The sequence below is a fragment of the Lucilia sericata genome, unplaced genomic scaffold (genome assembly GCF_015586225.1).
Source record: "Lucilia sericata isolate MDLA Ls3-8-SP2 unplaced genomic scaffold, ASM1558622v1 Contig000419F_arrow, whole genome shotgun sequence".
In the NCBI taxonomy this organism is placed as follows: domain Eukaryota; kingdom Metazoa; phylum Arthropoda; class Insecta; order Diptera; family Calliphoridae; genus Lucilia; species Lucilia sericata.
Window position 1 is genome coordinate 243,243 of NW_023994436.1, and position 24,406 is coordinate 267,648.

A 24,406-nucleotide genomic window follows, 5' to 3' on the forward strand; every position below is an offset into this window, starting at 1 on the left:
GAGAAAAATAAATAAAACATATCTCTTACAGTTATTTAAAAGAAATATTTATTAAAAAACGTTTTTTTTTAAGAATTATTACAGATTTTTTTCTTTATATAATGTTTACACATAAATTAATACAACAATAGTTCAACGAATTCAAAAATTTCTCCTCACACTTATTACCTTAAACTTAAAAACTTTACTCTCCATTATAGCATTCCTTGGCCATTTCTATTAGGTTATTGGCCTCCTCCCCCGTAGCTTTTACCATTTGTTGTAGATAACCATTAGGTTTTTGCAGCAATATATGGGGTATACCGAATTCTTTCAGCTCGCCATTATCTAAAACCATTATACGATCTGATTTCATAACGGTTTTTAAGCGATGGGCCACAGTAATTACAGTACAATGGGCGAAATTCTGTTGTATAGTTTGTTGGATTTGTTGGTCGGTGCTGAAGCGAGAAATTTAAGAATTTAATTAAGACGTTAGAATAGTCTAGTCTATACTCTAGCCTATAGTCTATACTCTAGTCTATAGTTTAGTCTACAGTCTAGTCTATAATCTAGTCTATAATCTAGTCTATAATCTAGTCTATAATCTAGTCTATAATCTAGTCTATAATCTAGTCTATAGTCTACTCTATAGTCAAGCCTATAGTCCAGTCTATAGTCTAGCCTATAGTCCAGTCTATAGTCTAGCCTATAGTCCAGTCTATAGTCTAGCCTATAGTCCAGTCTATAGTCTAGCCTATAGTCCAGTCTATAGTCTAGCCTATAGTCCAGTCTATAGTCTAGCCTATATTCCAGTCTATAGTCCAGTCTATAGTCTAGCCTATAGTCCAGTCTATAGTCCAGTCTATAGTCTAGCCTATAGTCCAGTCTATAGTCTAGCCTAGTCTACAGTCTAGTCTGTAATCTAGTCTATAATCTAGTCTATAATCTAGTCTATAATCTAGTCTATAGTCTACTCTATAGTCTAGCCTATAGTCCAGTCTATAGTCTAGCCTATAGTCCAGAGTATAGTCTGGTACTGTATAAATATAGTTCAGTCTGTAGTCTAGTCTACAGTCTAACCTATAGTCCAGAGTATAGTCTGGACTATAGTTCAGACTATAGTTTAGACTAAATTTCAGTCTATAGTCTAGACTATAGTGCTGAAGCGGGAAAATATAAAATTAATAAAATAAACAGTAAATTGTTTATACTATAAACTAGAATTTAGTTAGGACGTTAGAATAGTCTAGTCTATACTCTAGTCTATAGTCTAGTCTATAGTCTAGTCTATAGTCTAGTCTATAGTCTAGTCTATAGTCTAGTCTATAGTCTAGTCTATAGTCTAGTCTACAGTCTAGTCTATAATCTAGTCTATAGTCTAGTCTACAGTCTAGTCTATAGTCTAGTCTAAAGTGTAGTCTATAGTCTAGTCTATAATCTAGTCTATAGTCTGTCTATAGTCTAGCCTATAGTCCAGTCTATAGTCTAGCCTATAGTCCAGTCTATAGTCCAGCCTATAGTCCAGTCTATAGTCTAGCCTATAGTCCAGTCTATAGTTTAGCCTATAGTCCAGTCTGTAGTCTAGCCTATAGTCCAGTCTATAGTCTAGCCTGTAGTACAGTCTATAGTCTAGCCTATAGTCCAGTCTATAGTCTTGCCTATAGTCCAGTCTATAGTCTAGCCTATAGTCCAGTCTATAGTCTATGGTCTAGCCCATAGTCCAGAGTATAGTCTGGAGTCAGTAGTTTTATTATTACATTTGCACTCACTTTTGATCAACATTTGCGGTGGCCTCATCCATAACCAAAATAGAGTTATGACCCAATAAAGCTCTTGCCAAACAGATCAATTGCCGTTGACCAATACTAAGATTACTGCCATATTCAGTAACCTCAAAATCCAAAGGCAAATCACGACCCAATTGAACCTGTCAAAAAATTCAAGTTAATATATCCTATAACTGATATATAACCTTAATTAAAGTCTTACATTTCTCAAAGCCTCCCACATTTCATTATCTTTGTATTTATTAAATGGATCCAGATTATAACGTATAGTACCCTTAAAGAGTACCGGTTCCTGTGGTATAATCGAAAGACTAGAACGTAACATGGTTAAGTCAACATCACTTGTATCCCGACCATCTATGATAATGCTACCCGTAATGCAATCCGATAAACGGAATAGTGAGGATATCAATGAAGTTTTACCCGCTCCCGTACGACCCACTATACCAATTTTCCAACCAGAATCTATGGCAAAATTAAGATCTTTCAACACCAATTGACCATTCTCATGGTAACGTACATTCACTTCATTATATTTGATAACTCCGGCATTGGGCCATTTTTCGGCAGGTTTTTGTCCACTTGTTTTTTCCTGTTGCAATTTCGTATATTCCAAAATACGTTCCACACTGGTCATTTGTTGAAAGGCTTCGCCTAGTTGACGCAAACCATATTGAACCATACCCGTTAGCATCATAGCTTGGGTAATAGCCAGACCAACATTACCGCTATAGGTACCTAAGATTCGAAGAATTCAAATTAGGTACAAATTAATGGGGAAAGTTATCTCTATTCTCTCAGACTTACCATTATCATTGAGTAGTATAAAGGAAAATGTTACCGAATTGAGTAGTATAGAGACATTGGCACAGTCCAGCCACAGACCCAAGGCAGTGTTTGATGTCAATGTTAGATGATAGGCAGCGCTGTGTATGTCCTGTAGATTGTCGAATTCGGCAATCATATTATTTTGACGTTTGCGGGAACGTATCGTGGACAAACCACTTAAAGTGGCTGAGACATGCGAAAAGACAGGACTGCGACCTAAAGGATAATTATAGATTATTATTTAAAAAGACCACAGGCAAGGCTATAGACCAGATGAAAGAACGAACTATAGTCTCGATTATAGTGCAGATTATAGACGAGACTAGAGACTAGGCTAGACTATATAGACTAGACTATATAGACTAGACTATATAGACTAGACTATATATAGACTAGACTATAAATAGTCTAGACTAGATTATAGAATAGACTTAAGACTAGACTATACAATATACTTGGCTATAGACTAGAATATAGACTAGACTATTGAGCGGACTATAGACCAGACTATCGACTATACTATAGACTATATACTAGATAATAGACTAGGCTTTAGACTAGACTATAGACTGGTTTATAGTCGATATTTTGAACTCTAATACAGTCTGGACTACAGTATAGTCTGGACTATAGAATAGTCGATAGTCTAGTTTATAGTCTGAACTATAATCTAGTCTATAGTCTGGTTGATATTATGGGCTATAATTTAGACTAAAGTTTTTTCTATAGTTGAGACTAGACTATAGTCTATAGCTCAGTCTTTAGTCGAGTCTATAGTCTAGTCCTTCGTTGAGTCTATAATCTGCAGTCTAGTCTGGTCTGGTCTAGAATGTATAATGTTGTCTATAGTCCAGTATATAGTCTAGTATATGGTCAAGTCTAATAAATTACTATATGTATATTTTAACTTACGTATTCCTTCCAAACGTTTAAGATCCTGCGAAGAACGCAAATACAACTTAATAATCACAAAATCCACCAGACCCACTGCAACCACTGCCACCAAAAGTAAAGGATTAACAATGCAGATCACTACCAAAACACCCAACATCACCAATGCCAAATGAGTAAATTCAGACATAAAACGTGGTAAACTTTCATCAATGGCACCCATATCCTTAGAGAAACGATTTAAAATGCGGCCCGAGGGATTAGTATCGAAGAACCGCATGGTGGCCTTTAGTATACAACCAAACATGCGATCGTGCAGGACTTTGGAGGCATGCATGCAGGTTTTCAAAAACAAATAACAGCGAAAAATGATCATCTGCGGGTAAAAAAAGATTTTATTATAAAATTCGTACGATTTTGAAGTAAAAAGGGACTTACAAATATAGCTGCCACTATGAGTATACTATAAATGATCAAGCACAATTCCTCCGATATTAAAGCATCCTGATTATGACTATCCATGAAAACAATTTTTGTATAAATATTAACAAAATAATCGGCACCACTGCAGACGGCTTGAGAAATGATTAAAACAAATGTTATAAATATCAGACCACAAACACTATTGCCAGCATGAAAATAAGCCCACCAAACACTGGCCTTAACACAGCCATTACCCTGATCTTCGGATACTACTTGTTCTTTATCATTTGCCAGTTCCTTATCATTTAACTTGAACAGGAAATACAAATTTTAGTTACTTCTTTATTTGAAATTATATAAAATAATACCTTGCCATTTAGCAAAGCATCCGATTCTTTAGGTTCCTCCTCTTCACGTTCCACTTTTGCTTCTCCATTTGCCATCTGTTTCTGCATTTCATTTTCAATTTTCTTGTCATCCCTTAATACTTGTGATGCTATAATTTCATGCATGTCTGCAAAATTGCCGCTTCTAATACCGCCCTCTTCGACCCAAACTATTAGATCAGCTTCCTCGGTTATATATTGTGTTTGATGGGTAACCAATATTCTAGTTTTGTCTTGTAATAGACCTCTTGGTCCTATCACCTGTTCATATAGATTACGACCTACATTGGCATCTACCGCACTTAAGGGATCATCAAAAAGATAGGTGGATGATTGATTATAAACAGCACGTGCCAAATTAATACGAGCTTTCTGGCCGCCCGACAATGCTGCTCCCCGCTCCCCCACTAGGGTATTATCTTTATAGTGTAATTGTCCGAAATCTGGTATAAGTGAACATTTTTCGACGACTTCTTTGTAATGGTTTTCTTTATATGGTGCTGTGAATAGAATATTTTTCTTGATGGTTCCACTAAACAGCCAAGGTTCTTGAGAGGCATAGGAAATGTCATCCTCAACTTTAATAGAACCCTGATCGGCATTAAGTTCACCCAAAATTAGTTGTAGCAGGGAGCTCTAAAGATAATTTGGAAGAGAAAATTTGCTAAAACTAGGGACAAAACTCTATAAAGAAAATCTGTCTGACTAGACTAGACTATAGTGTAGACTATAGACGAGCCTAATGACTAGACTATAGACAAGCCTATAGACTAGACTATAGACTAGACTATAGACTAGACTATAGACTAGACTATAGACTAGACTATAGACTAGACTATAGACTAGACCATAGACTAGACTATAGACTAGACAATAGACTAGACTATAGACTAGACTATAGACTAGACTATAGACTAGACTATAGACTAACTATGACTAGACTATAGACTAAACTATTGACTAGACTAGACTAGACTATAGACTAGACTATAGACTAGACTATAGACTAGACTATAGACTAGACTATAGACTAGACTATAGACTAGACTATAGACTAGACTATAGACTAGACTATAGACTAGACTATAGACTAGACTATAGAGCTAAACTATAGACTATAACTATAGACTAACTATAGACAAACTAGAGACTAGACTATAGACTAGACTATAGACTAGACTATAGACTAGACTATAGACTAGCTATAGACTAGACTATAGACTAGGACTATAGACTAGACTATAGACTAGACTATAGACTAGGACTATAGGACTAGACATATAGACTAGACTATAGACTAGACTATAGACTAGACTATAGACGAGACTATAGACTAGACTATAGACTAGACTATAGACTAGACTATAGACTAGACTATAGACTAGACTATAGACTAGACTATAGACTGACTATAGACTAGACTATAGACTAGACTATAGACTAGACTATACTATAGACTAGACTATAGACTAGACTATAGACTAGACTATAGACAAGACTATAGACAGACTATAGACAAGACTATATACTGGACTATACGACTATAGACTAGACTATAGACTAGACTATAGACTAGACTATAGACTAGACTAGACTAGACTATAGACTAGACTATAGACTAGACTAGACTATAGACTAGACTATAGACTAGACTATAGACTAGACTATAGACTAGACTATAGACTAGACTATAGACTAGACTATAGACTAGACTATAGACTAGACTATAGACTAGACTATAGACTAGACTATAGACTAGACTATAGACTAGACTATAGACTAGACTATAGACTAGACTATAGACTAGACTATAGACTAGACTATAGACTAGACTATAGACTAGACTATAGACTAGACTATAGACTAGACTATAGACTAGACTATAGACTAGACTAGACTATAGACTAGACTATAGACTAGACTATAGACTAGACTATAGACTAGACTATAGACTAGACTATAGACTAGACTATAGACTAGACTATAGACTAGACTATAGACTAGACTATAGACTAGACTATAGACTAGACTATAGACTAGACTATACAGAATAGAATATGGACTAGACTATAGACTAGACTGAAGACTAGACTATAGACAAGACTATAGACAAGACTATAGACAAGACTATATACTGGACTATAGACTAGACTATAGACTAGACTATAGACTAGACTATAGACTAGACTATAGACTAGACTATAGACTAGACTATAGACTAGACTATAGACTAGACTATAGACTAGACTATAGACTAGACTATAGACTAGACTATAGACTAGACTATAGACTAGACTATAGACTAGACTATACTATAGACTAGACTATAGACTAGACTATAGACTAGACTATAGACTGACTATAGACTAGACTATAGACTAGACTATAGACAAGGACTATAGACAAGACTATAGACAAGACTATAGACTAGACTATAGACAAGACTATAGACTAGACTATAGGCTTGACCATAGACTAGACTATAGACTAGACTATAGACTAGACTATAGACTGACTATAGACTGACTATAGACTAGACTATAGACTAGACTATAGACAAGACTATGGACAAGACTATAGACAAGACTATAGACTGGACTAAAGACTAGACTATAGACTAGACTATAGACTAGACTATAGACTGGACTAAAGACTAGACTATAGACTAGACTATAGACTAGACTATAGACTAGACTATAGACTAGACTATAGACTAGACTATAGACTAGACTATAGACTAGACTATAGACTAGACTATAGACTAGACTATAGACTAGACAATAGACTATACTATAGACTAGACTATAGACTAGACTATAGACTAGACTATAGACTTAGACTAGACTATAGACTAGACTATAGACTAGACTATAGACTAGACTATAGACTAGACTATAGACTAGACTATAGACTAGACTATAGACTAGACTATAGACTAGACTAGAGACTAGACTATGACTAGACTATAGACTAGACTATAGACTAGACTATAGACTAGACTATAGACTAGACTATAGACTAGGCTATAGACTAGACTATAGACTAGACTATAGACTAGACTATAGACTAGACTATAGACTAGACTATAGACTAGACTATAGACTAGACTATAGACTAGACTATAGATTAGACTATAGACTATGCCGGACTCCGATCAATTATTAATAATCCTTTAACTTACCTTTCCTGATCCTACGGGTCCTGCTATAACACACAATTTTCCCTTGGGCACTACCAAACTAATATTTCTGAGCGTTGGCTTGCTGGCATCCCAGGAAGCGGTAACATTTTCAATTTCAACTGCATTATTGGAGTGTGGCAAACGTCTCGGAATACTTTCTATTTCAGGCTTTTTCAAAAATTCCTCCACACGCGCTATCGAAACAAAAGCTTCCGAGGCAAACGATATAGCCATAGGACAAAATATGCCCGCCACAAGTTGAAAAACATGATAAAGATTGGCTATAGAAAATATGGCATCGGCTGAGATAATCGTGCCTATTTGAACAGCCGCTACAATGGTAATAAACAATGTCAAACGTTCGGGTAAAATCATGCTGCTCAAGTAAAAACTTTTCATATAGGCAGCTTTACGAGTTTCACGTATTTCCAGGCGCCTAGATTCTTTGACCACCTTTTGAAAACAGATTTCCCAGGCGTACATTTTAATGACTTGTATGCCGCGTATAAGTTCGTTCATTATACCAATTCGGGCATCGGTACGATTGGCAGTACTATTACGCAATTTGGCGGTCCAAGTGCTTAAATAGATTTGTACCGGTATAGTTTGTAAGAGCAGGGCTACAACGCCGATTATGGCGGCATAACCCAAACGCAACCAAATGAGATAGACAATCAATACAGTTTGAATGGGCAGTATCCAGAGATAATGGGCAAAAACAAAACCAATATCCAAACGATTAACATCGTTGGATATAAGATTGACTATATGACCCACTGAAATATCACCGGCAGTTTTCAAAGATAATTTAGTGGACTGTGGAAAAAGAAAAGTGTAAACAAATAATTAAGAGAGTTTTCTATTGTGGCTCACCTTTCTCAGTATAAGAGAACAACAGGCAATTCTCATTTTGGCTCCCATGCGCTTTTGTCTCTGATCCACATGATGATTAATAAAACAACCTATAAAGGTAGAGCCCACCAATATCGCACCCAACACATAAATATCATGCCAAAACCAAAACCAATTTTCACTCTCTTGAGCATCAATTAACTGAGTATTTTGATTACTTATTTTGAGATTACTTTTATTATCATCTTGTATGGTTTTATTGAGATCATCTGTAGTACTCAAGTGATTAAGGGAGTCTAGGCTAGTTTGTGTATTTTGCAATTCTATAAGTAATTGAGCCAGTGATAGAGGTATTAAAGATCTGTTTTGGGTGAGAAAATAATACGATATCATTAGAATTGTTTGATTTGTTTAGGTTTTTTTTAATTAAATTACTTTAACATTATATAGAAGAGACATATAGAACCATCAATCACCGCCGAAGGCCAAATGGTTTTCCAGAGAGCACGTCTTAAGCTAGGTTTACGGCCTGACATTTCGTGAGTCAGTAATTCTTGGCGCCAGTGTCTAAGTAGATTAGAAAAAGAAAAATATTAATAAATTCTAAATCTGACATAATAAGAGTTTATTACCTTTCCAATTTATCACCCAATACTTTACTCTCATCATCAGGCAAACATTTTGGCAGATCTTCTTCTCTGAGCCCCTGCTTAGATCCTTTATATAGCAGGGGTATAATCCAGGCAAATATAAGTTGTGAGAATATATTTGCTTTTTGGCGGGGATTAATTTTGGTGGGCAATATGTCGTCGTACATAGTGTCCGACTAAAAATAGCAATACAGGATGTTAAACTTTAGATTCAACCATATTTTCTCAGTAATTTCCTTTAAGAAAACTTAACAGATTCTGATAAACTTGTAATAAAGAATATCTAACAGATTCCAATGAATATTCTATAAAAAATCTTACAAATCGGACAGACAATTTTGCTGGAAAGAAAATCAGTCAGATTCAGACAAAATTTTTAAAAGGAAATCGGACCGACTCTGAAAAATTTTTATAAAGAATATTGACGGATGTGACGGGTTCTATTCTCCCAGAGACACACGAAAAGGTCGCAGGTCCGATGAAGGCCTAGGTGTATTTCTTTGAATTTGATGTAACATACATCCAAGTAACTAACTTACTAACTAACTAACTAACTAACTAACTAACTACTAACTAACTAACTACTAACTAACTAACTAACTAACTAACTAACTAACTACTAACTAACTAACTAACTAACTAACTAACTAACTAACTAACTAACTAACTAACTAACTAACTAACTAACTAACTACTAACTAACTAACTAACTAACTAACTAACTAACTAACTAACTAACTAACTAACTAACTAACTAACTAACTACTAACTAACTACTAACTAACTAACTAACTAACTAACTAACTAACTAACTACTAACTAACTAACTAACTAACTAACTACTAACTAACTAACTAACTAACTAACTACTAACTAACTAACTAACTAACTACTAACTAACTAACTAACTAACTAACTAACTAACTAACTAACTAACTAACTAACTAACTAACTAACTAACTAACTACTAACTAACTAACTAACTAACTAACTAACTAACTAACTACTAACTAACTACTAACTAACTAACTAACTAACTAACTAACTAACTAACTAACTAACTAACTAACTACTAACTAACTAACTAACTAACTAACTAACTAACTAACTAACTAACTAACTAACTAACTAACTAACTAACTAACTAACTAACTAACTAACTAACTAACTAACTAACTAACTAACTAACTAACTAACTAACTACTAACTAACTAACTAACTAACTAACTAACTAACTAACTAACTAACTAACTAACTAACTAACTAACTAACTAACTAACTAACTAACTAACTAACTAACTACTAACTAACTAACTAACTAACTAACTACTAACTAACTAACTAACTAACTAACTAACTAACTAACTAACTAACTAACTAACTAACTACTACTAACTAACTAACTAACTAACTACTAACTAACTAACTACTAACTAACTAACTACTAACTAACTAACTAACTAACTAACTAACTAACTACTAACTAACTAACTAACTAACTAACTAACTAACTAACTAACTACTAACTAACTAACTAACTAACTAACTACTACTAACTAACTAACTAACTAACTAACTAACTAACTAACTAACTAACTAACTAACTAACTAACTAACTAACTAACTAACTACTAACTAACTAACTAACTAACTAACTAACTAACTAACTAACTAACTACTAACTAACTAACTAACTAACTAACTAACTAACTAACTAACTAACTAACTACTAACTAACTAACTAACTAACTAACTAACTAACTAACTAACTAACTAACTAACTAACTAACTAACTAACTACTAACTAACTAACTAACTAACTAACTAACTAACTAACTAACTAACTAACTAACTAACTAACTAACTAACTAACTAACTAACTAACTAACTAACTAACTAACTAACTAACTAACTAACTAACTAACTAACTAACTAACTAACTAACTAACTAACTAACTAACTAACTAACTAACTACTAACTAACTAACTTACTTACTTACTTAACTTACTTACTTACTTACTTACTTACTTACTTACTTACTTACTTACTTACTTACTTACTTACTACTTACTTACTTACTTACTTACTTACTTACTTACTTACTTACTTACTTACTTACTTACTTACTTACTTACTTACTTACTTACTTACTTACTTACTTACTTACTTACTTACTTACTTACTTACTTACTTACTTACTTACTTACTTACTTACTTACTTACTTACTTACTTACTTACTTACTTACTTACTTACTTACTTACTTACTTACTTACTTACTTACTTACTTACTTACTTACTTACTTACTTACTTACTTACTTACTTACTTACTTACTTACTTACTTACTTACTTACTTACTTTACTTACTTACTTACTTACTTACTTACTTACTTACTTACTTACTTACTTACTTACTTACTTACTTACTTACTTACTTACTTACTTACTTACTTACTTACTTACTTACTTACTTACTTACTTACTTACTTACTTACTTACTTACTTACTTACTTACTTACTTACTTACTACTTACTTACTTACTTACTTACTTACTTACTTACTTACTTACTTACTTACTTACTTACTTACTTACTTACTTACTTACTTACTTACTACTTACTTACTTACTTACTTACTTACTTACTTACTTACTTACTTACTTACTTACTTACTTACTTACTTACTTACTTACTTACTTACTTACTTACTTACTTACTTACTTACTAACTAACTTACTAACTAACTAAGAAATTCATCAAATTCTGACAGGTTTCCAGTTGCGAAATTTTTTCATATTCTTTCTTTTTAAATTTTATTTATTAATCACGGAAACAGTGTAATTCCTTTTGTTTTAATTTACTTTGTATGTAAATTTTTAATTCAAATTGTTTTTCCCCATTTATTTTTACTAACTTAGACCGTCTTGGCATAAATTGTAACAGACGTTGATCGAGTAATTATGAAATTTGAGGGGATATTTCAGATAAGAGTTAACTTCGGTTGGGGGAGAAATCAAGAAAAAAAAAATTTAAATGACTATTGCATTTATTTATCTTGTGGTTTGGAATTGCATTTATCATTATAATAAAGGGTTTGCATACTCCTACAAAATGGGTATTATAAATAATCCATTTTTCACTATTAAGTAGTTGCACAATGGGGTGATAAAGATGAAAAATTGTAAAATAATTATCGAAATTTTGGTTTTTTGCAATAAATATTTTTTAAATATATCGAAAAATTTCTTATTTTCAAAAAGTTCTTAAACATTTTTTATTTATTTTATATTTTCTATAAAGGCCTTAGTGTTTTATTTAATTAAATATAATTTAATTTACCTCTGATTCTTTTTCTAATGCCGCCATTTAAGAGTATATATGTTTAGAGAACACGAGCGCAAGATCTATTACAATCAGTGGCGAAATGTTTACTATCACTTTGATCACTAAAACGTTTTTATCTCTTAATCTAGTAGATTTTCAACAAAAACTACTCAATAAGTAAATAGAATTGTAATTTCTAACGCCAACTACACCACCAGACACTAGTACCAATGGCACTTTTATTATTATAATAATAAATTATATTCTTATTCTCTTTATCACAAAACATTTATATAGTTTTATTTTCTCAGAAATTTTGTTTAATTAAATTAAATAAAAAAACATCTCGTTTTTTTGGTCTCTTTTAAAGATTCAAAAAATTTTCACTTATTTACAATCACTACGATCCTTTAAGATCTTTACTCGCTCAACGAAACCGCTAGACTGAGTAGAATCCACATATAAACAATTTTTATATAGTAAAAAATCATGAAAACCGGTAATTTCCCAATCGTTACACTAATACACATTTTCATACATTTACAATTAGTAATGTCAACTTTTTACAAACAATATCAGCACGATAACTCACTTTATAATTAATCAATATATTTAGAGAAGAATAAAATTATTAACAAATTAGGCAAGTGCTGACTTTTACATGGTCTGAAGAGAATTGTAATATCACATTTTTATCAGTTAAAAGATTTTTTAAGCACCAAATTAGCACCACTGTTTATGGATAATATTTTTTAGCATATAGTCTATTTTATAGTCTAGTCTGTAGTCTAGTCTATAGTCTAGTCTATAGTCTAGTCTACAGTCTAGTCTATAGTCTAGTCTATAGTCTAGTCTAGTCTAGTCTATAGTCTAGTCTATAGTCTAGTCTATAGTCAAGTCTATAGTCTAGTCTGTAGTCTAGTCTATAGTCTAGTCTATAGTCTAGTCTATAGTCTAGTCTATAGTCTAGTCTATAGTCTAGTCTATAGTCTAGTCTATAGTCTAGTCTATAGTCTAGTCTATAGTCTAGTCTATAGTCTAGTCTGTAGTCTAGTCTATAGTCTAGTCTGTAATCTAGTCTATAGTCCTAGTCTATAGTCTAGTCATAGTTAGTCTATAGTCTAGTCTATAGTCCTAGTCTATAGTCTAGTCTATAGTCTAGTCTATAGTCCTAGTCTATAGTCAAGTCTATAGTCTAGTCTATAGTCTAGTCTATAGTGTAGACTATAGTCTAGTCTATAATCCCAGTCTATAGTCTAGTCTATAGTCTAGTCATAGTCAAGTCTATAGTCTAGTCTATAGTCTAGTCTATAGTCTAGTCTATAGTGTAGACTATAGTCTAGTCTATAGTCTAGTCTATAGTGTTAGACTATAGTCTAGTCTATAATCCAGTCTATAGTCTAGTCTATAGTCTAGTCTATAGTCTAGTCTATAGTCTAGTCTATAGTCTAGTCTATAGTCTAGTCTATAGTCTAGTCTATAGTCTAGTCTATAGTCTAGTCTATAGTCTAGTCTATAGTCTAGTCTATAGTCTAGTCTATAGTCTAGTCTATAGTCTAGTCTATAGTCTAGTCTATAGTCTAGTCTATAGTCTAGTCTATAGTCTAGTCTGTAGTCTAGTCTATAGTCTAGTCTATAGTCTAGTCTATAGTCTAGTCTATAGTCTAGTCTATAGTCTAGTCTATAGTCTAGTCTATAGTCTAGTCTATAGTCTAGTCTATAGTCTAGTCTATAGTCTAGTCTATAGTCTAGTCTATAGTCTAGTCTATAGTCTAGTCTATAGTCTAGTCTATAGTCTAGTCTATAGTCTAGTCTATAGTCTAGTCTATGGTCTAGTCTATAGTCTAGTCTATAGTCTAGTCTATAGTCTAGTCTATAGTCTAGTCTATAGTCTAGTCTATAGTCTAGTCTATAGTCTAGTCTATAGTCTAGTCTATAGTCTAGTCTATAGTCTAGAATATAGACTAGTCTATAGTCTAGTCTATAGTCTAGTCTATAGTCTAGTCTATAGTCTAGTCTATAGTCTAGTCTATAGTCTAGTCTAGTCTATAGTCTAGTCTATAGTCTAGTCTATAGTCTAGTCTATAGTCTAGTCTATAGTCTAGTCTATAGTCTAGTCTATAGTCTAGTCTATAGTCTAGTCTATAGTCTAGTCTATAGTCTAGTCTATAGTCTAGTCTATAGTCTAGTCTATAGTCTAGTCTATAGTCTAGTCTATAGTCTAGTCTATAGTCTAGTCTATAGTCTAGTCTATAGTCTAGTCTATAGTCTAGTCTATAGTCTAGTCTATAGTCTAGTCTATAGTCTAGTCTATAGTCTAGTCTATAGTCTAGTCTATAGTCTAGTCTATAGTCTAGTCTATAGTCTAGTCTATAGTCTAGTCTATAGTCTAGTCTATAGTCTAGTCTATAGTCTAGTCTATAGTCTAGTCTATAGTCTAGTCTATAGTCTAGTCTATAGTCTAGTCTATAGTCTAGTCTATAGTCTAGTCTATAGTCTAGTCTATAGTCTAGTCTATAGTCTAGTCTATAGTCTAGTCTATAGTCTAGTCTATAGTCTAGTCTATAGTCTAGTCTATAGTCTAGTCTATAGTCTAGTCTATAGTCTAGTCTATAGTCTAGTCTATAATCTTGTCTATAGTCTTGTCTATAGTCTGGTCTTTAGTCTAGTCTTTAGTCTAGTCTTTAGTCTAGTCTTTAGTCTAGTCTAGTCTATAGTGTAGTCTATAGTCTAGTCTATGTTCTAGTCCATGTTCTAGTCTATAGTCTAATCTATAGCCTAGTCTATAGTCTAGTCTATAGTCTACTATAGCCTAGTCTATAGTCTAGTCCATACTTTAGTCTATAGTTGTGGTAAAAATGTTCCCCTTTAATAAAATTTTAAGCAAAATATTTCTTTTTTTATCTGGCGTTTTTCTCTATCGAAGAATGATGCACGAAATGGTTAAACTGAGACGTTTGTTGTGGGCAGAGTAATTCTTCTCACTTTCGTCAAAAGAGTGGGTCCAAGAGATGGGTGATTCTTAGAAAAACCTAAACTAAACCTATTCACATACCATGTTCTTTCTTTTATATGCTATGAAGATATTATATGAAATCTACATATATAACTGATAGGGTAGTCCCCCAGAGTACAATGTTTGATGTGATATCATCCCTTGAAATATAATTATTTTAAATTGGAGCAATGAAATCAAGAAGACAATATTTAAAAGAACCATTAACAAAGCAGGAACCATTTAAAATTATATATATTTCCAATGTGAAAGTTTATAATCTGCAGATTTGTTTTTTTTAAATTTGCAATGAAGAATTGAGATTTGCAATATATTATTTTATAAGGCTTATTGCTCAGCTAACCCTGTAAAGATCTTATTGAAATTTTCCTTATCATGTTGAACTATATAATCGTTTATTGGTTACTTGTTACAAAATATTATTTGATAATAAATTTTAACGATAAAAACAAAATTTTGTTTTACATACATATTTATCTTTCTATACTATACTATAGACTAGACTATAGACAAGACTATAGACAAGACTATAGACTAGACTATAGACTAAACTATAGACTAGACTATAGACTAGACTATGGACTAGACTATAGACTAGACTATAGACTAGACTATAGACTAGACTAGACTAGACTATAGACTAGACTAGACTAGACTATAGACTAGACTAGACTATAGACTAGACTAGACTATAGACTAGACTAGACTATAGACTAGACTAGACTAGACTATAGACTAGACTAGACTAGACTAGACTATAGACTATAGACTAGACTAGACTATAGACTAGACTAGACTATAGACTAGACTAGACTATAGACTAGACTATAGACTAGACTATAGACTAGACTATAGACTAGACTATAGACTAGACTATAGACTAGACTATAGACTAGACTATAGACTAGACTATAGACTAGACTATAGACTAGACTATAGACTAGACTATAGACTAGACTATAGACTAGACTATAGACTAGACTATAGACTAGACTATAGACTAGACTATAGACTAGACTATAGACTAGAGACTATAGAGCTAGACTATAGACTAGACTATAGACTAGACTATAGACTAGACTATAGACTAGACTATAGACTAGACTATAGACAAGACTATAGGCTAGACTATAGACTAGACTATAGACAAGACTATAGGCTAGACTATATACTAGACTATAGACTCGACTATAGACAAGACTATAGACTAGACTAGACTAGACTATAGACTAGACTATAGACTAGACTATAGACTAGACTATAGACTAGACTATAGACTAGACTATAGACTAGACTATTGACTAGACTATAGACTAGACTATAGACTAGACTATAGAGTAGACTATAGACTAGACATAGACTAGACTATAGAGTAGACTATAGACTAGACTATAGACTAGACTATAGAGTAGACTATAGACTAGACTATAGAGTAGACTATAGACTAGACTAGAGACGACTAGACTATAGACTAGACTATAGACTAGACTATTGACTAGACTATAGACTAGACTATAGACTAGACTATAGACTAGACTATAGACTAGACTATATACTAGACTATAGACTAGACTATAGACTAGACTATAGACTAGACTATAGACTAGACTATAGACTAGACTATAGACTAGACTATAAACTAGACTATAGACTAGACTATAGACTAGACTATAGACTAGACTATAGACTAGACTATAGACTAGAATATAGACTTTAACCAAACTATATTCAAACTATAGATTATAGTATAGACTACAGTGTAGACTACAGAGTAGACTAGATTATAGATTGGACTATAGATAAGACTATAGACTAGACTATTGACTAGACTATCTACTAGACTATAGACTAGAATATAGACTTTAACCAAACTATAGTCTAAACTAACGATTATAGATTGTACTACAGACTTAACTATGCACTGTACTAGTAGCTTACTCTTTTTTAAAGTTTCTAAATTGCATATAAATAAATCTAACCTATTTTTATTTTCATCCGTACCACTGTTACATTTCAGTTTAACAGGCGTAAAATTGATGACTAACCATTTGAATTTTTGTTATTTTTTTAAAAGAGTTAAATAGCATTTTTTCTTGCTGCGTATAATTTGTACAATATATGTATTTGTTTAATATATTTCTTACTTTCCCCTATGTTTCACTTGATAAAATATTGCGGGGATTCCCCTTTTAAAGAAGTAATTGTGGATAAATTTAATATATTTTCTTTTTTAATTAATAGATTTTAACTTTCAAAAATTGAACTAAACTTAGATCTTGTTGCACTAGGTTCGCTAAGTTTTTCTAATTTTTTTGATTTGTTGTTTAGAAAGATTAGAAATTGAATTATCAGAAGATAGGAAAAAACTAAGCTAGACTAAATGAATCAAACATTTGTATAAATATATATAGCAATAGGTTTGTAAAAATTGATTTTTATAATTACACGAGTATAAAATTTCTTCAATACTTTTTCCCGTACAAACTAAACGAACGATTAGGAGGCACAGTGGGGAAGATTACTAAATAATTGCTAAACTTTAGGTTTGGTTACTTTACAATTTTGAACGTTTGGAGAAGCATATACTAGATTATAGACTAAACTAGAGTCTAGACTATATACTGAACTACAGACTCGACTGTAGAATAGACTAAAAACTAGGCTATAGACTAGACTATATACCAGCCACTAATCTATAGACTAGACTAGTCTATAGTTTTGTTTTAAATTCTTTAAAAATATCGTACATGTTAATTTATGTTTGGCTATTCCACTGTGCTATTTAATCAAAAATTACTCATTTATATAAAAAAATTAAATAATTTATTTTTCTTTGTTTAATAAATTTGAAGCTAAATTTTTAAAGATAATACTTTTTTATTTTGGTATTTAATACCAAAACGTCCCAAGAATATTCTTTAAATTAAACATTTAGTTATTTAAAATTTTATTAAATCATTATATTTCATAACAAAATTCTTATAGTTTATAAAATATTAATTTTTTACCATTTTTTTTTTAATATCCAACAATATACCTTAAAATTTTATTAAATAATAATTACTCCTACTACAACTCTAGCAAAATACAACCCTAAGCAAAGACACCAACCACATACAAATCAAAATGTCAACAAACAATTTATTTATACAGTACTTATCAACAAAAACACAACCCCTCTAAACAGCTGTTCGAAAAAAAGTAAACAAAACAAAATTTTTGCCGGTTTTCACAAACAAACAAGAAATTTGCCACAAAAAAAGTATTAAATTATAAAAATCATACAATAAATGGAAAATTTAGATAATTCATCATTACCCACAAATACTAATGCAGAAGATGAACAACCTTCCTGCAGTAAACAAGCCGCTGAAGCTAGAGAAAAGCAAGAAGATCAGGATTTGGCTAATATTGTTACCGCCGAGGAATATTTAATGCGCAAGGATGTTGTTTTACTGGATTATGAGAAACAAATGTTCTTGGATATGGTACATGCAGATGCTCTGATGGTGTGTGCCAAGTAGGTTTTTGTGGAAAAGTTGAGATTTTTGTTATTGAAAATTTGCAATTATTCTTGTGATATCTATTCCTTTAGGGGCCTAAGTTATGAGCGTGTGGTGTTGAATATATTAAAAGTTTACAGCGATGCTGGTAATCTAATATTGGTTATAAATAATTCCGATTGGGAAGAAGAGTATTATAAGAATAGGTTGGAAAAGAAATATTTGCATGAAGTGGCCAATACCGCAACAGAAAGGTGAGTTAACTCTAGATTAGTCTGTAGAAGATTAGTTTATACTCTAGTCTATACTCTGGACTATGGAATAGTTTATACTCTGAACTATAGAATAGTCTATACTCTAGACTATAGAATAGTCTATACTTCGGGCTATACTATAAACGAAACTCAGGACTATAGACTGGTCTAAACTCTGAACTATATTCTAGTCTATACTCTGGTCAATAGATAAGTCTATACTCTGGACTAAAGACTACTCTATACTCTGGACTATAGAATGGACTATAGACTAGTCAATACTCTGGACTATAGAATAGTCTATACTTTGGACTATAGAATAGTTTATACTCTGGACTATAGACTAGTCTATACTCAGGGAAAAAAGGCTACTCTATAATCTGTATAGAATAGTCTATACTGGACTATAAACTGACTAGTCTATACTATGGACTATAGACAACTCTATTTATATATTTTAATCCAGAGTATTTTCTGGACTAATCTTAACCTTAATTATAATTTTTTTATTCCCAGAGAACGTGTCTACCTCGAAGGCGGCATACAATTCATTACCACACGTATTTTAGTAGTTGATCTCTTAAAAAATCGTATACCAATAGAACTTATAACCGGTATTATTGTATTGCGAGCTCATACCATTATTGAATCGTGTCAGGAAGCCTTCGCCTTACGTCTCTACCGACAACGCAATAAAACTGGTTTCATTAAAGCTTTCTCTAGTAGCGCCGAAGCCTTTACTATTGGCTACGGACACATTGAACGTGTTATGCGCAATTTATTTGTTAAAGAACTATTTATATGGCCTAGATTTCATGCTACCATACAGGCTTCATTAAAACCCTACGAAGCACAAACCATAGAGTTACATGTACCGTTAACGGAAAAAATGAAATTAATACAATCACATATATTGGATATTATGAACTATTTGGTGCGTGAAATAAAACGTATTAATCGTACAGTGGATATGGAAGAGATAACAGTGGAAAATTGTGTTACGAAAAAATTTCATAAGATTTTGCAAGCGCAATTGGATTGTATATGGCATCAGTTGAATTCGCAAACAAAATTGATAGTAGCCGATTTGAAGATTTTAAGAAATTTAATGATGTAAGTAAAATAGTATTTGGGAATAACTAATTTAAAGTATATATTGATTTCATTTTTAGATCCACTATGTATAATGATGCTGTGAGTGCTTATGCTTTAATGAAACGCTATCGCACTACCGAATATGCTCTAAGCAATTCAGGTTGGACTTTATTGGATTCAGCTGAACAGATTTTTAAACTATCCAAGGAAAGAGTATACAATGGACAAGGTGGTAAGTAGAGTTACTAATTTTTCCAATTCTCTTTTAGGTTTGACAACCACAATTAATTTTTGTACTCAATAAAGTAGCCGTTCTGTTCAGGCAGTTTTTCAATAATATTTGAAATTCTTGGAAGTATTTGGTGCTTTTTTTTAAACATTTTCTTTTCTTTAGAATTTGAACCTGAACCCTGTCCTAAATGGAAGTATTTAAGTGAAATCCTTAAAGTGGAAATACCCGGTGACATGAAACGTACCAAGCCAGATTGTTATGATCCACCTAAAGTTTTGATATTGTGCCAAGACACCAGGTCGTGTTATCAACTCAAACAGTTTTTAACACAAAGTGGAGAACGTTTTCTACTCTATACCGCTATGCGTCAACAAATTCCCATAGGAAAATTGGGTAAAACATTTGAAAAAATACAAACGGGCAAAGAATTGGAAATGACCTTAACGCAACATCAAATGAAAAGTTCACAAAAATCCGGTAAATCAGATAAATCATCTGAAATGGATGATCCAGAAAATCCCCAGCAAATCGATGAACTAACTCAACTTTTAACTCAGGATATGGATGATGCAGAAGCTAATTATTTTCAAGAAAGTTATATGCTCACCATGACCCAAACACAATTTGATGATACGGATTTATCGCTGTTAAATGACAGTGGTAATGGAGCCGATGCCACTGTGGATAATTCCATATTTGAACCTTTTCCCGAAATGGAAAATCTAGATATAACAGCTGCCATAACAGCACGCAAACAACCTTTAATATGTTTACAAACTTTCAAGACCGAAAAGGAGGGGTCAATGGCTTTGGAGAGAATTTTAGATGAGATTACTCCTCAGTATGTGATAATGTATCATTGTAATGTGACTGCCATCCGACAATTGGAAATCTATGAAGCTCGCCAACGTCGTGCCGCTAAGGATCGTATGAAGGTGTTCTTTTTAATACATGCCCGCACGGTCGAGGAACAATCGTATCTAACGAGTTTGAGAAGAGAAAAGCAGGCTTTTGAGCTGATTATTGATACTAAAAGTGTAAGTTTAAGAGCGATAATATATTTGTAATTTATTACATGTTTTTTTGATCGTTTTATAGAAAATGGTTATACCCGAGTATCAGGATGGCAAAACCGATGAGGCTTTTATATTATTTAAATCATATAAAGACCCAGAGGCTATTGAAACTGCTAATGCCCAAAGTCGTAAGGCTGGCGGTCAGGAAACTTGCAAACAAGCTGAAGCTGAAGTTAATCCTCGGGTTATTGTGGACATGCGTGAATTTCGTTCCGATTTGCCCTGTCTTATACATAAAAGGGGTATAGAAGTGGTTCCCGTAACGATATCGGTAAGTCCAAAGTTTTTTTTTTTCGATTTCGACAATCGAGTAGTCTAATGTCTGGAATATCGACTAGTCTATAATCTGGACTATCGACTGGTCTAAAGTCTGAACTATTGACCAATATATAGTCTGGATTGTCGACTAGTCTGGACTATCGACAAGTTTATAATCAGGTCTATCGGCTAGTCTTTAGTCCGAACAATTGTCTAGTCTATAGTATTGACTATCGAGTAGTCTATATTCTTGATTATTGACTAGACTAAAGTTATATATAAATTGTTTAACTCTGTTCAATTTATCTTTCAGATCGGTGATTATATTTTAACTCCCGAAATCTGTGTCGAACGTAAATCCATTTCCGATTTAATCGGTTCTCTTAACTCGGGCCGCCTATACAATCAATGCATACAAATGCAACGTTATTATGCCAAACCCATACTTCTCATTGAATTCGATCAGAATAAACCCTTTCATTTGCAGGGTAAATATATGCTCTCACAGAACACCAGCTCCACCAATGCCGATATAGTACAAAAATTACAACTTTTAACGTTACATTTTCCAAAACTGCGGCTCATTTGGTCGCCCAGTCCTTATGCAACGGCTCAGTTATTTGAAGAGCTGAAATTAGGTAAACCTGAACCGGATCCAAAACAGGCAGCTGCTTTGGGTGGTGATGATTCGGGGGGCCTATGATGAATTGAAATTTAATGCTAATATTTATGATTTCCTCTTACGTCTACCGGGTGTTAATACGCGTAATGTTCATAAACTAATGAGGCATGGTGGTAATTTAAAGGAGTTGTTAAAGAAAACTCAGGTATGTGGTTCCGGTTTTTGGTTTAATTTATTGTTGATTTTGTTTTAAATTCTCTCTTTAAAGGCTGAACTTTCCACTTTGCTGGACTCCCAAGAAAATGGCAAATTATTGTGGGATATTTTACATGTGGCTCACTTACCCGAAAAGGATGAGATATCTGGTTCTGCTGCCATGTTGGCTGCTGGCAAACAATTTGGCACACATTCACGTTTTCGTCGTGGAGCGGCAGCTGCTGCTACTTCCTCTCTAGCGGGCCGGGGAGGTGCTCTGCGTAAATTTAGAAATTAAAATAAAAATTTATTATCAAAATCTAAAATTAGTTTTTATTTGGACTTTAAAAAAGGAAATAAAGGTTTTGTTGTTGCTAGTATATGCTGTAGATTCTTCCCCTCCCCTCTCCAATTGAAAATAATCATTTAAAACCACAAAATGAAATCCCACAAAATCACAACTACAAAACAAATTAGAATTTTAATTGAGTCATTTATTTAAAACCAGGGGCTATTTTTGGGGAGATGGTGGTTTGTAAATCAGGAAGAAATAAAGGACCCGAGCATTACAACCAAGAACATTTCTTCCATCTTCATTAAGTTGATCTTCCATAAGTTTAATTTAAAAACTTGTTTCTCTCTCTCCCAATTTTTCCTATTTTCTACAGTTAAACTCTCCAAACATATACACCTTCAAACTTAATTTTGAAATTAACTCTTAAAACATACCTCTGGGGGAGCATGTGGGCAAACTATAACAAAAACTTCTTTTCCGCCTTACAACAACACATATACTCCCTACTGTACATGAAGTTCGAAACTAATTTTAAATACTTTTGCAAACAAAGTGAAAGCAACAACAAAAGAGTATTACAAAACAAGTACATTTAACATTGTTTTAGTGGAAAACTAAATAAATTCCTTTTCGGTCCCCAAATGAAAATCAAATGTAATTTGTATTACACACACACAAACGAAGTGAGTGAAAGATTGGGAGATAGACAGGGAAAGGTAAACGGTATGAAGACATGCGAAATATGTATTTAAGTTAATTGCAGCAAATGAAAGCAAAGGGTTTCAGAAATTTTTATAAAAAGAGAAGGCAAATGAAATGAATAAAACTTCTGGAATAATTTAGCTATTACCGTAATTTTAGATGAGCTTAGGCAGCATAATCTGGTCTATAGTCTAGGCTAAAGTTTGAACTATAAGCCAGTTTATAGTCTGGACTAAAGTATAAAGAATTTATAGCCTAGCCTACAGTATTAGCTATAGTCTAGTTAATAATCTATAGACTAGTCTCTAGTCTAGTTTATAGTCTAGTTTTTAGTCTAGCCCATAGTCTAGTCTATAGTCTAGTCTATTGTCTAGTCTATAGTCTAGTCTATAGTCTAGTCCATAGTCTAGTCTATAGTCTAGTCCATAGTCTAGTCCATAGTCTAGTCTATAGTCTAGTTTATAGTCTAGTATATAGTCTAGTATATAGTCTAGTCTATAGTCTAGTCTATAGTCTAGTCTATAGTCTAGTCTATAGTCTAGTCTATAGTCTAGTCTATAGTCTAGTCTATAGTCTAGTCTATAGTCTAGTCTATAGTCTAGTCTATAGTCTAGTCTATACTCTAGTCTATAGTCTAGTCTATAGTCTAGTCTATAGTCTAGTCTATAGTATAGTCTATAGACTAGTCTATAGTCTAGTCTATAGTCTAGTCTATAGTCTAGTCTATAGTCTAGTCTAAAGTCTAGTCTATAGTCTAGTCTATAGGCTAGTCTATAGTATATAGTCTAGTCTATAGTCTATAGTCTAGTGTATAGTCTAGTGTATAGTCTAGTCTATAGTCTAGTCTATAGT

The 24,406-nt window shown here is 32.7% G+C and overlaps 2 protein-coding genes across 4 annotated transcripts; one reads left to right on the forward strand and one right to left on the reverse strand.

The window, feature by feature from the left end:
• Positions 1 to 31: 31 nt before the first annotated feature.
• Positions 32 to 17,636, reverse strand: LOC119604704 (multidrug resistance-associated protein 4-like). 3 transcript variants are annotated; one of them, XM_037957487.1, is made up of 13 exons: positions 17,467 to 17,636; positions 12,322 to 12,750; positions 8,963 to 9,156; positions 8,766 to 8,897; positions 8,352 to 8,691; positions 7,479 to 8,294; positions 4,280 to 4,933; positions 3,927 to 4,220; positions 3,510 to 3,864; positions 2,577 to 2,813; positions 1,972 to 2,507; positions 1,752 to 1,909; positions 32 to 440 (listed from the first exon to the last, which is right to left on the reverse strand). In XM_037957487.1, exons 2-13 carry the CDS (start codon positions 12,346 to 12,348, stop codon positions 185 to 187), a joined length of 3,999 nt encoding a protein of 1,332 aa, XP_037813415.1. In that variant the 5' UTR covers positions 12,349 to 12,750; positions 17,467 to 17,636; the 3' UTR covers positions 32 to 184. The 3 variants fall into 3 exon arrangements, with proteins under 3 accessions (XP_037813415.1, XP_037813416.1, XP_037813414.1); XM_037957488.1 differs by lacking the exon at positions 12,322 to 12,750; XM_037957486.1 differs by lacking the exons at positions 12,322 to 12,750; positions 17,467 to 17,636 and adding an exon at positions 17,368 to 17,424.
• An 857-nt stretch (positions 17,637 to 18,493) lies between these two features.
• On the forward strand, positions 18,494 to 22,855 carry LOC119604706 (DNA repair endonuclease XPF). The gene is given in 9 exon segments (XM_037957492.1): positions 18,494 to 18,842; positions 18,918 to 19,079; positions 19,596 to 20,192; positions 20,252 to 20,406; positions 20,569 to 21,443; positions 21,505 to 21,753; positions 22,054 to 22,431; positions 22,433 to 22,567; positions 22,631 to 22,855. Coding segments are annotated over 9 exon segments (3,006 nt in total). The 5' UTR covers positions 18,494 to 18,612.
• Positions 22,856 to 24,406: the final 1,551 nt, after the last annotated feature.